This window comes from Peromyscus leucopus, chromosome 2 (assembly GCF_004664715.2).
Source record: "Peromyscus leucopus breed LL Stock chromosome 2, UCI_PerLeu_2.1, whole genome shotgun sequence".
Lineage (NCBI taxonomy): Eukaryota > Metazoa > Chordata > Mammalia > Rodentia > Cricetidae > Peromyscus > Peromyscus leucopus.
Genome location: NC_051064.1, coordinates 55099054 through 55115508, shown reverse-complemented (window position 1 = coordinate 55115508; position 16455 = coordinate 55099054). Strand labels below are relative to the sequence as shown.

The 16455-nt window shown below is 44.3% G+C and overlaps 1 protein-coding gene across 3 annotated transcripts in view; it reads left to right on the top strand.

The window, feature by feature from the left end:
• Positions 1–16455, top strand: part of Rnf38 (ring finger protein 38) — a 118545-nt gene that overhangs the window by 53962 nt on the left and 48128 nt on the right. For all 3 annotated transcript variants that reach the window (XM_028894764.2, XM_028894763.2, XM_028894761.2), the window contains exon 2: positions 535–605. In XM_028894764.2, the coding sequence (XP_028750597.2) occupies positions 535–605 (71 nt within the window). The remainder of the gene's footprint in view (positions 1–534; positions 606–16455) is intronic.

Below are 16455 nucleotides of genomic sequence, written 5' to 3'. Positions count from 1 at the left end.
GTCAGCCTCAAGATCTGTGTACACGGAACAGGAATGTAATTACATCTTCATCAGTAGGGGTTCGCCTTACTGAAGGATGTGTTTACTTGGGGGGTCTCCCTGGACAGTAGACCACTTGCTGTGTTTCAGAGTGTGAGTCAGGGGTGTGCTAACCAGGCTTCAGTTTCAGATCTGCCTCCTCACTGTTGCTTTTTGTGGATCAGTCAGTGTCTGTTTTTTCCTTCTGTGAAGAAGCTACAAATAGTGCCCACAGATTGCTAAGTGGGTAAGCTGACTGCTAGCAAGCCTGAGGCCCAGCTGGGTCCTGAGGACCCACACGGTAGAAGAAGAACCTGGTCCTACCGGTTGTTGGCTGACTCCTGCCCTCGTGCGCCTGCATGGGGAACTTGTGAAAATCCACCAGTAATCTCGCCTGCTGCTTCACAGGCTTGTTCACGGGCTAGATGGGATGATGGACATAGGTCTCCTGGATTGGTGAAGCAGTTTTAACATGAGGGATTACTGCTGCTTAACTCTCCCTTCTTTTTCTCGTAGGTAGTGTTGGTGCTTCTTTTCAGTGCCAGTCCATCCATCACGACCACATTTGTCATGATGACAGTGACAAGGTGAGGTCCTTGTTGATGTCTGCCACCGTGAGAATGCATGCCACCCTTTCTGTGCTGCTGGAGTCACCTGTGTAACTCTGGACCTCAGGCCCCCGGGGTGGCTTGAGGGTGTCATGTGGAGACGCCGCGTACAGGCGGTCTTACTGGTTTGTATGTTGGATTATTGGACTGCTCCAGAACACCTGCAGCTCAGCCCTCGGAAGAGGTGGCTGGGCTCCTGCCTAGAGCTCCAGGTCCCTTTCTGTGTCTCTGTCCTTCCTCTTTCTCAGGCTGGACATAAGGCTTATTTTAACATACCAACCTGTGCTCTGAGCAGTTAGCAATTCATGTGCTTCTAGTTGGAAATATCACAGACATTCCAAATTTGTTTAATTTTATAGTTGATTATACATTGTCATCACTTTTCCCCCTTTTCTTTCTTATTCTTTTAATGTGATTGTGTGTGTGTGTGTGTGTGTGTGTGTGTGTGTGTGTGTGTGTGTGTGTTTACTTTACTACTTTGGACCTGAGTTGTTTCATTTTAAAATCATGTCCAAATTAATGGTGGGTTTGTTTCGTTGTGGGTTGGCTTTTGTTTTTGTTTTAGGAAAGGTCTCACTATGTAGCTTTGGGACTGGCCTGGGACTTGCTGTGTAAGACCAGGCTTGGCCTTGAACTCATACTACCAAAGTTCTGGGATTAAAGAATGTGAGCCATCATGCTTGGCCATTGTGGTTTGTTTTTTTTTAAGGTGGGCTTGATAGTGCACATCTGCAGTCCTGGCACTTGGTGGTGGAGGCAGGAGGATTCAAGGGCATCTCTACTTCCTAGTAAGTTCCAAGCCTCCTGGGTTACGCAAGACCTTTATAATATCAAAAATAAAAGGGGAAAAGACTGAGAAACTTGCCTTCCTTGAGACTTTCCAAACGTGTTGGTGGTGATGGTCTGTCTTACTGCTTCTGTCAGCTGCAGAGCATTCCAGAGTCTCCTTTCCTGTCACAGCCATCCAGAGCCATGGGTTTCATCTCTAAATTTTCACAGGGAGTTGACTGAAAGAGACTTCCTAAAATTTAATATACAGAGTTTAGAAAATAAGAGTGATAAAAGCAGAAAGAGATGAAATCACTTTGTCGGTTAGTAGCCAACGATGTAAAGCTATCTGCGGTTCAGCTTCTGGACTCTGCCACTGCATTGTCGGTCTAGAAACCAACGTGAGCTTCTTGGTCTTAGAGACTAGGGATGAGATTCTGTCTCTCTTAAGTACTTCCATCTCCCTCAAAATGGTTCTCAGTTTCCAGTCTTTATGTTTTTCATAATTCATAATGGGACACCCCCCACCATATATGGATGGAGACAGGGAGAGGAGGAGAGATTTTTTTTTTTTTCTTTTCTTTGAGACAGAGTGTCTCTGTAGCTCTGGCTGTCCTGGAACTCACAGAGATCCACCTGCCTCTGCCTCAAAAGTGCTGGGATTAAAGGTGTGCACCACCACCACCTGGTGAGAAGAGAATTTTAAAGGATAATGTTTGGCCAGCAGACCAAAGACAGTCCAAGCCTGTCTTCTCCCCCCCCCCCCAACTGCTGTTGTACACTGTGTTTCTCAGGGTGGAACGAGAGGACTCTCTTGTCTATGTACTGAGAGCTCACTCTGTTGATTAGAGCCAGCAAATAATATTTGATGGAGAGCTATATTTCTAGGCATCAGGGAATACATCATTATACAAGATGGATAAAAATTCCTGGTTTTTTTTTTTTTCATGATTTTACAGTGTAACTGGGGAAAACAGATAATAAAAAGTAAATGTCAATTATATATTATGTTACAATAAGATACAGTAAGAATTAGAGAAAAGGAAAGGTAGGGCTAAATGTGATGGCACAGCCTTTAGTGCTAGCACTCCGGAGCTAGAGGCAGGCAGATGGATCTCTGGTTCCAGGCCAGCCTGATTTACATAGCAAGTTTTAGGCCAGCCAGGGCTACATAGTTGGGCCCTGTCTCAATTTAAACAAAAAGGTTGATCTTGGTAAGTGGAATGATATCCATTAAGAGGTAGATGGTACAGATGGCAGCGTTTATTATTTTAGTATTTTATTATTCTTTCATTTTATTGGGGGAGGGTATCATGAGTGAGAGCATCTGTGTGGAGGTCAGAAGGCCACTTTGTGGAGTTGGTTCTCTTACCTTTAAGTGGGTTCCAGGGGTCAGGCCCGTGTGGCAAGTGCCGTTACCTGCTCTGCTATCTTGCTGACTCTTGGCTCTGGTCTGGCTTCGCCTTGTCTCACCTCATCTCATCGCATCTGGTCTCCTCTAACACAAATTGCTAAACGGTCTTATTAATAAAAAACTGAGAGATCAGAAAAGCAGAAAGAAGCCAGCCACACTCTTACCACCTTGAAATCCTCAGTCAGTGAGCTACTTCCTGTATACTCCCCATAACTATATGCCTTTCTGTTCTGCATCTCACTTTCTCTCTCCACCCAGCTACAGCACTTCCTGTCTGTCTGTACAGACCTCCAGACCTCCATGGTTAATGCTGGGATTAAAGGCATGTGTCATCATGCCTGGCTCTGTTCCCCAGTGTGGCCTTGAACTCACAGAGATCCACATGGATCTCTGCCTCCTGAATGCTAGGATTAAAGGTATGTGTTACCATTGTCTGACTTCTGTGTTTGATATAGTGGCTGGCTTTTTCCTCTGATCCTCAGATAAGCTTTATTAGGGTGCACAATATATTGGGGGACATATCACCACAGTCTCCTCCTACCTTACATGTTTGAGACAAAGATTCAGTTACCCAATGTTTTGTGACCAAACTCTTCTTGGGGAGATGCAACACACACACATCTACTCAGCCCAGATAGGGAGCTAACACAGATCAAAGTACAGATACCACCAAAGTCCAACTTGGTGAACCCTGAGTTTTATTGGGGTTACTTACAGGAATATGAGTGAGGGGTTACTTACAGGAGCAGAAATGACTCAAAGACATCAGCATCACCAAGGGTGGGGGACAGCTCACAAAGCTGGGAACCTGGAGTACACTCCACGGCCTCCAGGCAGCTCAAGAGGATGTAAAATTTCCTTTCCAGGTCTCTCAGTTGGTCTAAACCTCTTCCAGGTAGCTCAGCTGGTTCCTGCTTCTTCCAGGCAGCTGGTCTGGTCTGAGTGTCTTCTTGGCAGCTCAGCCTCTTTGCATATGGATGACTTTCCACTTTCATTGCTTACTCTGGTAGGGAGGAGCCTAGTGAGTCTGTTTAGTTTCGGGGACTTCCTGAAGCTCTTTTGAGTTGTTTACCTTCCTGCTTAAGGAGCTTCCCTGCAGGATGGAGTGTTTCAGAGGAAACTGTTATACAATACCCAGGCTGGCCAAGAATTTATAATTCTCCTGCCTCTGTTTCCCAAATAACAAACTATAAGCCACATTTCCAATTCCTTTTCAGATTTTAAATAGTTGATTAGACATGGAAGGGGCCCTAACACTTAAAAATCAGATTTCTGGTTGGGCGGTGGTGGCGCACACCTTTTTATCCCAGCACTTGGGAGGCAGAGGCAGGCGGATCTCTGTGAGTTCAAGGCCAGCCTGGTCTCCAAAGTGAGTTCTTGGAAAGGCACAAAGCTACACAGAGAAACCCTGTCTTGAAAAACAAAAACAAAACAAAACAAAACAAAAAAAAAATCAGATTTCTGTATTTGCATTAGCCCCTGACTTTATAACAAATGGGAGTTGATTTTCCCAGATAAGAAGTGGAATTGGGGCTGGAGAGATGGCTCAGAGGTTAAGAGCACTGAGTGCTCTTCCAGAGATCCTGAGTTCAATTCCCAGCAACTACATGGTGGTTCACAACCATCTACAGTGAGATCTGGTGCCCTCTTCTGGCCTGCAGTCATACATGCTGTATACATAACAAATAAATAAATCTTAAAAAGAAGTTGAATTGGCGTAATGAACTCACTGTGTCCCCTCTGTTTTTGTTCACCTCAACTTCTTTCCCTCCCCTATCCCCTTTTCTGCTACACTCTGCCATATAGGTGGCACACTTTTGAAATTTATTTGAATCTTTCCTTAAGAGCTATTCAAATATTAGAAGTAGTGGACTGAACAAAACAGAACATTTGGAAGTATGCCTTCTGCAAGGGGAGAAGTTAGATAAGAAGTATATTATTAAATGGTTATTTGTTTATAACATACAGAATAAAGCAGAGAAGAGGTGTAGAGAAATTAGAGAAAGATTACCTTCTAAAATAGGGTAGTCACAGTATTCTTTTAAGTAGGGACTGCCTTATTCCTGTTTTATAGTTGAATATAAGATACAGAGTAAATAAATAATTTACCAAAGATCACACTGTAAATAGACTACTGGAATTCAGATCCCCATCACTTAGCTGATGTCTGCACTGTACTTTGTGAAAAAAACTTTTCTTCTTTAGTTTTACCAAGTCAGTTGTGATGAGCATAGGCAGTGTCTGCAGTGGTGGATGGAGGCCCTGTGGAGCTCCAGTGAGGAGTCAGTTGTGATGTAGCATGAGGGCAGTGGAGGAGGCAGTGTCTGCAGTGCAGTGGTGGAGCTGCGAGGGGCCCTGTGGAGCTCCAGTGAGGAGTCAGTTGTGATGAGCATAGGCAGTGTCTGCAGTGGTGGAGGCCCTGTGGAGCTCCAGTGAGGAGTCAGTTGTGATGAGCATAGGCAGTGTCTGCAGTGGTGGATGGAGGCCCTGTGGAGCTCCAGTGAGGAGTCAGTTGTGATGAGCATGAGGGCAGATATGGCATCAGTGTCTGCAGTGTGTGGAGGCCCTGTGGAGCTCCAGTGAGGAGTCAGTTGTGATGAGCATAAGGCAGTGTTCTGTTTTTTCTGTCTGCAGTGTGTGGATGGATGGAGGCCCTGTGGAGCTCCAGTGAGGAGTCAGTTGTGATGAGCATAGGCAGTGTCTGCAGTGGTGGATGGAGGCCCTGTGGAGCTCCAGTGAGGAGTCAGTTGGTGGGCAGTCCTCAGTCTTTTCCTGCCTAGTCCTTTGGTCTTTGCCCTGTCTAACATGGCTCTAGGGATAGACCTGACTGGGATGCCAAGGGAGTGAAGAACAGATGGACACACAGACATAAAGCTGGGATTAGATGGTGAGGGCCTCTTGGATGGAAAAACTTCAGCACCCCAGAAGCACAGTGTGTTTATTGTGTAGAGTTGAACAGAAAGGTTATTGCATACAGCTGAACAAGGAGATGAGTTAAAGTATACAGCTACATCAAGGAGACGTTGAACTAATCTTGATAGGCATGGTCTCTGTAGGGGAGCAGCCTTCAGGCCATAAATAACGGAGGAACTGTGGTAGCCATTTTCTGTCCATACCATCAACATTCATGGTCAGACAAAAAGGGGAGCTAAACTGGTTCCTTCTGGATCTGAGGCTAGGGTCCTTGGTATGGCAGTGCCCACATCTACAGCACACATTTACTGAGGACCTCATGCACTCAGAACTTCCTCCACTTCCCACAGGTTGTTATTCCAGGCTCCCTTTCCATGACACCTCTGTCCTGCTTCATGCTCAGAGTCCATGCTGCTCTGTAAAGGTCCTCCCATCATGCATTGCTGTGCTGCATTGTTTCCAATGGGACAGTCAGTCACACAGCATTTTAACAATGTAAAGGGTACTATGAAACTGTTACTGCTGTTGCATCTTTCTGATACTGAGGCTAACCTACCTAAACAAGTGTCAGTTTGGGAATAAGGAGATAGTTTTGCAATGAGAACATATCTGACATAGGGCATGGGTCTGACTTAAGGATGAAATAGAATATCCAAACATTTGAGAGCTATCAAGTTAGCCTGATGAGTTTGCTCTGCAGGACCCATCTGGTAGAAAGAGAGAACAGACCCCTGTAAATTGTCCTCCAACTTCACATTGTGACATGTACGTACACACACACACACACACACACACACACACACACACACACACAGAATGTATGTATGAATGAATGAATGAACTTATAAAAAACAAACTTTTTATCTGGGCGGTGGTGGTGCATGCCAAGTGTTGATCCCAACACTTGGGAGGCCTCTTTTTTCATTAATTGTTGTTACACACACACACACACACACACACACACACACACACTCATGACTTCTTTTTTCACTAATTATTGCTACACACACACACACACACAGAGAGAGATGTATTTAGGAATATGGATGTATGTACACCCTTCTTGGTCTGTGTAATGTTATTTTGTATGTATGCTTGTTTTTGGGACTGACCATTTGGTATGGGATAACCAATAGATGTGTGTGCTTCCTGGGGAAGACGTTCTCCTGCTCTCAGCGTTCCTTGATTGCCTGTAGGTTTTGGTCTAGGGTTGAGGCCTCATGTGCTTTCCTCTGTCTTTGTTATGTATATTGTCCTTGTATAGCTTCTGACATTACTAAAAGACACACTTGCAGCAAACTCCCTTTTCCTCTGGGTCTTACAGTCTTTCTGCCCGTTCTTCCACAGTGATCCTTGAGCCTTAAGTACAGGAATTGTTTTGGAGATGTATCTGTTAGGACTGGGCTTCACAGCTCATCATTTTGATCGGTTGTGGTTTTCTGTAATGGCCTGTTGGTAAGAGAAGTTTACTTGATGAGAGTTGAGGTACACTTACTTGTGGGTGTAAGGACAAATGTTTAGATGTAGTTAGGGATGATGCTGGGTTAGTAAAGTGGTGGTTGTAGGTTCTCCTCTAAGGACCATGACTTCACTTGTCCTGGGTAGTTGTCTGCGTTCTAGTGTCAGGAATGATTTCGCTCTTATTGAGTGGGGCTTAAGTCCAATTAGAGAGTTGTTGATTACTGCCAAAATAGACATGCCACTACTGTGCCCTAGGTTTATCGGGCCATGCTGGTGGTGGTTGTGGTTCTTAGGCGTCATAGCTGGGTAGGACTGTTGGTTGCTTCCCTCCCTTGGGAGCTTGCATGGTGCCTTCCGTTACATGAAATCTAGTCCCCCGGGAGCAGGTGTTCAGGTCAGTTCCTCTCAGGGGCCTCAGAGCCCTGCGTCTCAATTGTGTGGTGTCTGTAGTAATAGGGACTTGCCTTCTACCTCTGGGAGGCAGCATTAGCAATAGTCTATAACATTTGGAGAGTCTCTTGACCGAAACTCAGAAGAGGGCTTCTCATGCCTAGAGTTGGGGTTTTTTGTTAGATGGTCTCTGGCTCTCGGAGGGAACATTGTCAGTCCAGATGACAAAGAAAAGTTCATTTAAACTATGTATGTATTTTTATACACCGACTCGTGTGCATTAGTTTTTTTTTTTTTTTTAAGGCGGATTGTTAAAGTATGATTATGACTTTTTCAAACACCTTTATTGTTGTTTGAGCCTCCTTTCCTTCTGTTGTATTCATCTCCCTTTCCTGTCCCTCATTAGCGCCCTCCCCTGTTTTTCCATCTCCCTGGTCAGATCCTGTTCTTCCCCTCTGCTGCTCCCCTCCCCCTCCCTGGGCAATGGTCCCTTTTTGCTTCCCTGGTTTCTGCAGTTACTCCAGGATGTGTAACTCACACCTGAGGATTTGGAGCTAGGAGCCTCAGATGAAAGAACATTCAGTGTTCATATTTCTGGGTCTGGCTGTCCTGGTACTTGCTCTGTAGTCCAGGCTGACCTTGAACTCAAAGATCCCCCTGCCTCTGCCTCCCTAGTGCCCGGATTAAAGGCGTGCGGCACCACCACCACCACCACCACCACTGCCCAGCCTATATGATCTTTTCTGGTTCCATTCATTTACTTGCAAAGTTGATGTTTTCATTTTACAGCCGAGTAGTAGCCCATAGGTGTACATAGCACATGTTATTATCATGAAGGACTTCGGATTGTTTCCATTTCCTAGCCACTGTGGACAGGTCAGCAGTGAACGTGGCTGAGCAGGTGTCTGGAGTAGAAGGCAAGTCCTTTGGGCCTATGCTAGAGTAAGTAGTACCGCTGCTGTAGTCATGGGCAGGGTTATTTTAGTCTGTAGAGAATTCCGCACACTGATTTCCAGAGTGCTGGACCAGTGTTTGTGAGTGAGGATTCCCTTCCCCACTCCCTTTAGTTTGTTGTCAGTTATTTTGTTGATGTTTGCTGTTTAGACTCTGGTTAGATGAAATCTCAGAGTGTTTTTCATTTGCGGTTTTTTTTTTTTTTTTTTTTTTTTCGAGACAGGGTTTCTCTGTGTAGCTTTGTGCTTTTCTGGAGCTCACTTGTAGCCCAGGCTGGCCTCGACTCACAGAGATCGCTGGTCTGCTCGAGTGCTGGGATTAAAGGCGTGCGCCACCACCGCCCGGCATCATTTGCGTTTTTGTAATTGCTGGGGACAATGAAAAAATTTTGAGATATTTCTTAGCCATTTTTTCTTCTTTTGAGAACACTTTGTTCTCAAAAGTACTTAATATAATGCTTAAATATAACTATTCTCTTATGTTTATTTAAAACACTATGATGTGTGAACTCATTAAAGAAACTGGTTCACATATTTCATCTTAGCTACCAATACCTTTAATTTTCATTCCTCCCCCCCCCCCATTAAGAAAAAGAAGACAGGTTAAAGGACCCACCGTGCGGGTGTGGACGGCGATGAAGCCCCCTCCCGCATAGCTTGAGTTTCCACTTTGCTGTATTTAGGTTCTTTACCCAGCCTGGGTTTCTGCTTTTTCAGGTTATGCCACTTCGGTTTTCTACAGAGCTGTCCCCGTCTAGCACACCAGGGAAACAGGATCTGTGTCACCCAGTGTGACTTCAGTGCAGCTCTGCAGTGGTTTGGCAGAAGCCAGCGGTGGGTTTGGTGGGAGGGAGGAGTACTAAGGACTCTCGAGCTAGGGCAGCAGCAGTAGATTGTTACATGTGGAGTCAGTGTTTCCCTTTTCATCATCCGTATCCAAACTCACTCTCCCTTCTGTGGGAACAAAGGACACGTCTCCAGAACAGTCTAAAAGTTGATGGACCTGCTGTGTTCTCACTCCTCATCTGCAGGTCCTCAAAATCTCCTCACAAAGTGCAGCCAAGAACTGCCTGTCTAGATTCTGCTTGCCCCATGTTTTTACTTGAAGCTTAGAATTGCACCCCACTTTCCTTCACCTTTATCTTTATTTATCTGCTTCTCGAGGAGCATCCGCTGCTCTGACCAACGCAGATTCTACATACTCCAGGGTACCAGTCGGAGCACCAGCTTGCTGAGTCCAGCACAGCCTGGACTTAGAAACCTGACTGGGGTGACCAGGGAATGAAGAACAGACAGACACAGCAGATCTGGTGGGCAGTGTGTGTGTGTGAAAGGCACCAACTATGCAACAACCAAGCGCCTTAGTGTGTTTATTAAGTGCAACACATGCTGGGGATGATAAAATTTTTTTTTTTTTTTTTTGGTTTTTCGAGACAGGGTTTCTCTGTGCAGCTTTGCGCCTTTCCTGAAACTCACTTTGGAGACCAGGCTGGCCTGGAACTCACAGAGATCCGCCTGCCTCTGCCTCCTGAGTGCTGGGATTAAAGGCATGCACCACCACTGCCCGGCGATGAAAATGTTTTGAGATGTTGCTTAGTCATTTTTTTAAAGGAGCGGATAGCTAGTCTCAGAAAGGAGGTCGCTGCAGGAGGGCTGTCTCAGGTTGCAGTCTTGTAGGTGGAGGAAGCCACAGTTCTTACACACCTGGTCCATCGTTCCTAAGTACATGCACTTGGGCCAGAGGAAGGCTTTGCCAGCCCTTTGAGCCTCACCTGGGGAAGGCTTTGTCAGACCCATGATTCTGAGGCTTTGGATCCTTGACATGGCTGTGCTCATGTCAATAATACACATTTACTCACAATTTCATCTCCAACTTCACCCCCCTTCTTAACACACTCACTCAGGGCTCCCTCCGCTTTCTACCTCATCTTAGCAGATAGCATTTTTTGTTGCTAATTAATACAGCCTCAGAAATGTTCTTAACGTGGCTTTTAAGGTACACTCATGATGAGAATAGGTTGATAGTGAGGAAACCCATTTGGGTTAGAGGGCATCTGAAGTTACTCTGGGTGTAGTGGTTCTGAATGGAAGGAACTGATGGTACCTAGACCATGAGGCCACTCGTAGACTGAAGTTCTAATTAAGGAAGACCAATTTCAACACAGAGAAAATTTTTAGGGGCTGCTTCTTAGGGACATGTATGTCAGTCATTTATCTTAAAGTCCTTTATTTATACATTAATAGAGAAAGTTCCATTAGCTTAAAATAAGAAATCAATTTCAAAAATTTAAACAGTGTTTATTTATTTAGACAAGCAGTTAGGAATAGGGTAGATCCCTTGTCTGAAATGATTAGGACTGGAAATGTTTCAGATTTTAGAATGTTTTACAGATTTCCTCCTTGAACATAGTTAATCTGAAATTAGAAACACTATAAACTTTGTTTGCATTTTATTTAGAGAGTGTGTGCACACCAAGGCACATTTGTGTCAGGTATCTTTACTTAGTAAGCCATCTTGCTGCCAGACCCTCTCAGTTTTTTGAGTAATCAGAAAGTTTCTGGTTGGGCCTGGGGAGATGGCTCAGGGAGTGAAACCCGAGTTCACCCCAGACCCATGTCAAGTGGCTCGTGTGGTGACGCACCTCTAATCCCCTGCCCCACCAGAGGATCCCAGTGTTTTCATGAGAGAATTGTGCAAACCAGCTTGAAGTAAAGCCTCGCTTACTCATAACCTGCAGCGAGGGTTGAAGAGGCGCAGAGGACATGGGTAGAGGTGAACAAAATACAATACTGTAGTAGAGTTAAGTGCTTATAGAAGATGTGAATGTTAACGCTGCCTGTTAAGTGACAGACCTGGTTAAAGAACAAACTTTCAACCCTGTATTTTATACAAGAAACAGGCATACAACAAAAATGACTGAAAAACTGAAAATAGAAGCTGAGCAAGGAGTCAGAGATAGTGACCCGTGTAGTCCCAGCACTCAGGTGAAGACAGGAAGGCTGGGGACTGAGAAAACAGGCTGTGCTACACGAGACTGGCTCTCCAAGACAAGCAGAGAACATAACATGCATGTGAACACCAAGTAGAATCGACTTTTTTTTTGACAGGGTCTCATGTAACATAGGTTGGTGATCAATTCCTGATCTTTCTGCCTCAGTCTCTCAAATGCAGGAATTAAAGGAGTGTATCACTCGACCGAATAGAGGTGACATTTTTAGTAGAATTCAGATCATAAATTATTAATCTGTACAAAAGAGTCAAGAGATATAATGTGTAGATAGTATAGGACCATGAACCAAAATATATTTGATACTATGGTACATTTTTGTTCATGGTTAGTGGCTCATAACTAACTCCCAAGGCATTTCAGAAAATTCTAATTTTGTTTCTGCCTTGGAGCTGGCCATAAAGGAATTCTTTGACCTACTTTGTATGATACAAGTGGCAAGGGCCTTCATTCTCCCAATCCATAAAGAAGGGAATACTAAAGAATCTGAGGAAAGATTTCAATTAGTAATAATTCTTCTTCAGGCCTATTTCACTGGCTATGGTATTGCTGCTACACAAAGTACGGAGTACTAGAGAGTCTGAACAACCAGGTCCAGACCCAATAATACTAAGATATGGTTGCCCTTGCTTAGTCGTCCCTATGTAGACAGCGATCTCCCTGTAAGAAAACCAATGGCTGGAGATGGAGTGCTTCCATATAGAATGTTCTTGTAGAGAGGGCAGGAAGCTCTGTGTACCCCCCTCGGCCTCAGCCTGTTATGCATCTCTTCATCCGTATTCTTTTTGGTTTTTCAAGACAGGGTTTCTCTGTGTAGCTTTGGAGCCTGTCCTGGAACTCACTCTGTAGCCCAGGCTGGGCTCGAACTCACAGAGATCCGCCTTCCTCTGCCTCCCCGAGTGCTGGGATTAAAGGTGTGCGCCACCATCGCCCAGCTCATCCGTATTCTTTGTAGTGTCCTTTATAGTAGGCAACTAAGCACATGTTTTCCGGAGTTCTGTAATCTAATCAAGTAAATTTATCAAACCTGGGAGGGATTGTGGGAAACCTAGTATATAGCTAGTTGTTCAAAAGCACAGGCCACAAACTGAGGCTTGTTTCAGCCTCTGAATTGTGAGGGGAGCTGAGTGTAGGGGTGCACACTTGTCTCAAAACAGAGCAGACAGCCCCTCAGATGCCAAACAAACAATAACAAAATGTGTAAAGAATTGTTCCAGGTTGGGGGCTGAGCCCTAAGCCTGTGGGCTCTGCCACTTTTCCAGGTAGACAGTCAGAACTGAGGTCAAGGACAGCTAGCCAGGGGCTGGATGGGAGGACATCCATCAGAGGCTGCTGTGGCCTTGCTTATTGTTGGTACGGAAAGCCTTACATTTTAAGAAGTCTTCTGTGTCAATTTTTGTGTTCTTGAGAGCAGAGAAAAACAAGTTTGTTTTTCTCCTTACTTAACTCCCAATAGTTAATCCCAAACCGGTTAAGAGTAAGAAGAAAACGATAAACTCCCAGGTGTAGAGGTGTGCTGATACTGTAGGAGGAGGACCACTCCAGGCTAGTGTACTGTCAAGAAGGTATAGTCTTTCTATGAAATACATTGCCTAAAAGGCTTTTAATAATGTTATTATCTCCTGCTTTATGTGGCTAGAAAGTCTAGCATGGCTAAATGGTCGTCTCAGGGTTTCACAAGGTCCAACAGTGCTATGTTCTCATTAGGAATCCCAGTTAAGGCAGATCTGCTTCCTCCAGGTTCATTCAGGTTGTTGGCAGAATTCATGTTCCTGTAGCTGTGTGACTGAGGAGTGAGCTCCTCCATGCCTCCGGCCAGCAATAGGTTCTAGCGGCTGCACACAGTCCTGCCCTGTGAGCCTTTCATAGCTGCTTCACAGCATGTCTCTCTGCTTCAAGACCAAAAGGAGACTCCAGACAGCTCAGATGGACTATTATGTAATGAAACGTAATTGTAGGAATGACATCAGTCACCTCATTTTTGCCATGTTCCTAGCTAGAAGCCATTCACAGGCTTTTCGTGTACTCTCCAGTAGGAGGGGATGACCCAAGTGCGGTGACTCAAAATTAGTGGTCACCTCAGGGTATGTCCATAATAGAAGGGTGAAATAGATAAAGAGAATTGGTAAGAATAGTAAGAATTATGAGTCCTACGAAATGTATTTAGTGTACAATATTGTTCAATATATTGAATAATGTTGCTAATTGTATGATGTGTGTAATGTGTGTGGGTTGTGTGTGTATGGATTGTCCCCAGTGTGGTAGTGGGTGAGTTGCCCCTCGTGGAACTCGCCGTGTGGTACTGTTTCAGACCTTGAGGTTGTCAGAGTCAATTGGCCTGCTTTTTAGGAAAGATTTTTTCTCTTGGCCAGTTTGTTAAAAAAAATTGTATAATTATCATAACCATTTACTTTTAGAACATCCTCAAATCTCATCCCTCCATACCCCCAAAAAACCCCAAATAGTAGCAGTCACCTGTCATTCATTTCCTTAGTACCCAACAACCATTTATCTTTCTGTATACAGCTCACAGGACTTGGATATCAGTGCCTTGGTGGCTCTTTGCAGGGAGATGTTTTGTTCTCCGGAGTTCTGTGGCTGGAACCCAGGGTTTTGTGCATACTAGGCAAGCATTCTACTTGAGCTACACGCCAGCCCTCTTTCAGTATTACATGGATTTTATATAGTGTATGTAACCTTTTATGTCTGGCTTCTGTCACTTGCATGATCATTTCAAGGTTTATACTCTAGCATAAATTAATATTTTATACGGCTTAATGGTGAATAATATTTGATTGCATGGATATAACACATTTTGTTTATCTGTTCATCAGTTGGTAGACATTAGGATTGTTTCCATTTTGTAGTTACTATAAATAATGATCCTCTGAACATTTGCATGTATTTGCTTTTTGGTCACATGGTAGATTTTTGTTTAACATTTTCAGGAACTAACAGTTTTCCAAAGTGCTATACCTTTTCCTTTCCTGTCAGCAGTGTGTGAGGGTCACATTTTCCACTTCCTTGCCACATGTTTAGATTGTGTTTTAAGTTCTAATCTTTCTAGTGATTGTGAAGTAGCATCTCATTATAGTCTTACTGTATTGCCACAGTGATGAATGATGCTGGGTGCTCTTCTGTTTCTCTGTCACTGTGGTAGCATACATTGACAAAAACAGCTTAAAGGAGAAGGGACTTATTTCTGCCTCCCAGTTGGAGATGCCGCCTGTCATGATGGAGAGTCACAGATACAGGAGCAGGAGACAGCTAGCTGGTCACATTGCACCCATAGTCAAGAAACAAAGGGATGAATGTGCCTGCTCAACTAGTTGTTTACTTTGTATCTAGTCCAGGATTTCAGTCCAGGGAATGGTGCCACCACAGCTGGCTGGTCTTTCCACCTCCATTAACCTAATCAAGATAATTCCCTACAGGTATGCCCAGAGGCTGATCTCCCAAGAGATTCTAAATCTTATCAAGTTGATTTTGTGAGTAGAGGCATGTGTGTGCTGTGGTAAGGTGGGGCTCAGAGCAGTTTTCAGAAGTCAGTTCTCTCCTTCCACCATGTGGGGCCTTAGGACCAAACTCAGCTCGTCACTTGGGAAGCTTTATCAACTGAGCTATCTTGCCTGCCTTACCTGTATTTTCTTATTTTGCATCATCTTTCCTGGTATACCTGGAATTTATTTAATATTTGGCATTATGCAACTGGGTGTGTGTGTGTGTGTTTTTTTTTTTTTTACATGGATTCTTACCTTGTTTTATTGTAAAATAGCTGAGGTAATTGGAAGTATGATATATTGATATATATCTTAATAGTATTGTTGACATTTTTGTTTGCCTTCAAACTATTGTTTGTTATGTGATATATTTATTATTTTACTTATAAGACACTGTTGGAACAAGAAAGCATGGGTAATATCTTTGTAGGGTTTCTATTACTATGATAAATCATCACGAACAAAAACAATTTGGGGAGGAAAGCATTTATCTTAGAGTTTATAGCCCACCATCCAAGTCAGAGCAGGAACTCAAGACAGGAACTGAAGCAGGAACCATTAAGTAACTGCTTACTAGCTTATACTAGTTTGCTCCTCATGGCTTACTCATCCTGCTTTTTCTTTTCTTTTTTTTTTTTTTTTTTTTTGTTTTGTTTTTGTTTTTGTTTTTGTTTTTCGAGACAGAGTTTCTCTGTGTAGCTTTGCGCCTTTCCTGGAACTCACTCTGTAGACCAGGCTGGCCTCGAACTCACAGAGATTCGCCTGGCTCTGCCTCCCGAGTGCTGGGATTAAAGGCATGTGCCACCACCACCCGGCTTCTTTTCTTTTCTTTTCTTTTTCTTTCCCCTTTCCCTTCCCTTCCCTTCCCTCCTCCCCTCCTCCCACCCCTCCCCTCCCCTCTTTTCTTTTCTTTCCTTTCCTTTCCTTCTTTCCTTTCCTTTTTTCTTCCCTCCCCTCCCCTCCCCTCCCTCCCCCTCCCCTTCCCCCTCCCCCTCCTTTTCTTTTCTCTTTTTTCTTTTTTCAAGACAGGGTTTCTCTGTGTAGTTTTGGTGCCTGTCCTGGATTTCACTCTGTAGCCCAGGCTGGCCTGGAACTCACAGAGATCCGCCTGCCTCTGCCTCCCGAGTGCTGGGATTAAAGGCGTGCGCCAGCACTACCGTGCTGATTCTGCTTTCTTATAGAACCCCAGACCACCAGCCTGGGATGTTCCTGCCCACAGGGAGATGGACCCTTCCACATCATTCAGCAAGCAAGGAAAATGCACCCTAGGCTTACCCAGAGGTGAATCTGCTGGTGCATTTTCTCAGTTGAGGTCCCCTCTTCCAAAATGATGCTAGTGTGTGTCAGGTTTAGATAAGACTAGCCCGAACACTTCTAATTTTTGATCAAAAGAAAGCTCCATTGTTAACAACAACAACACGC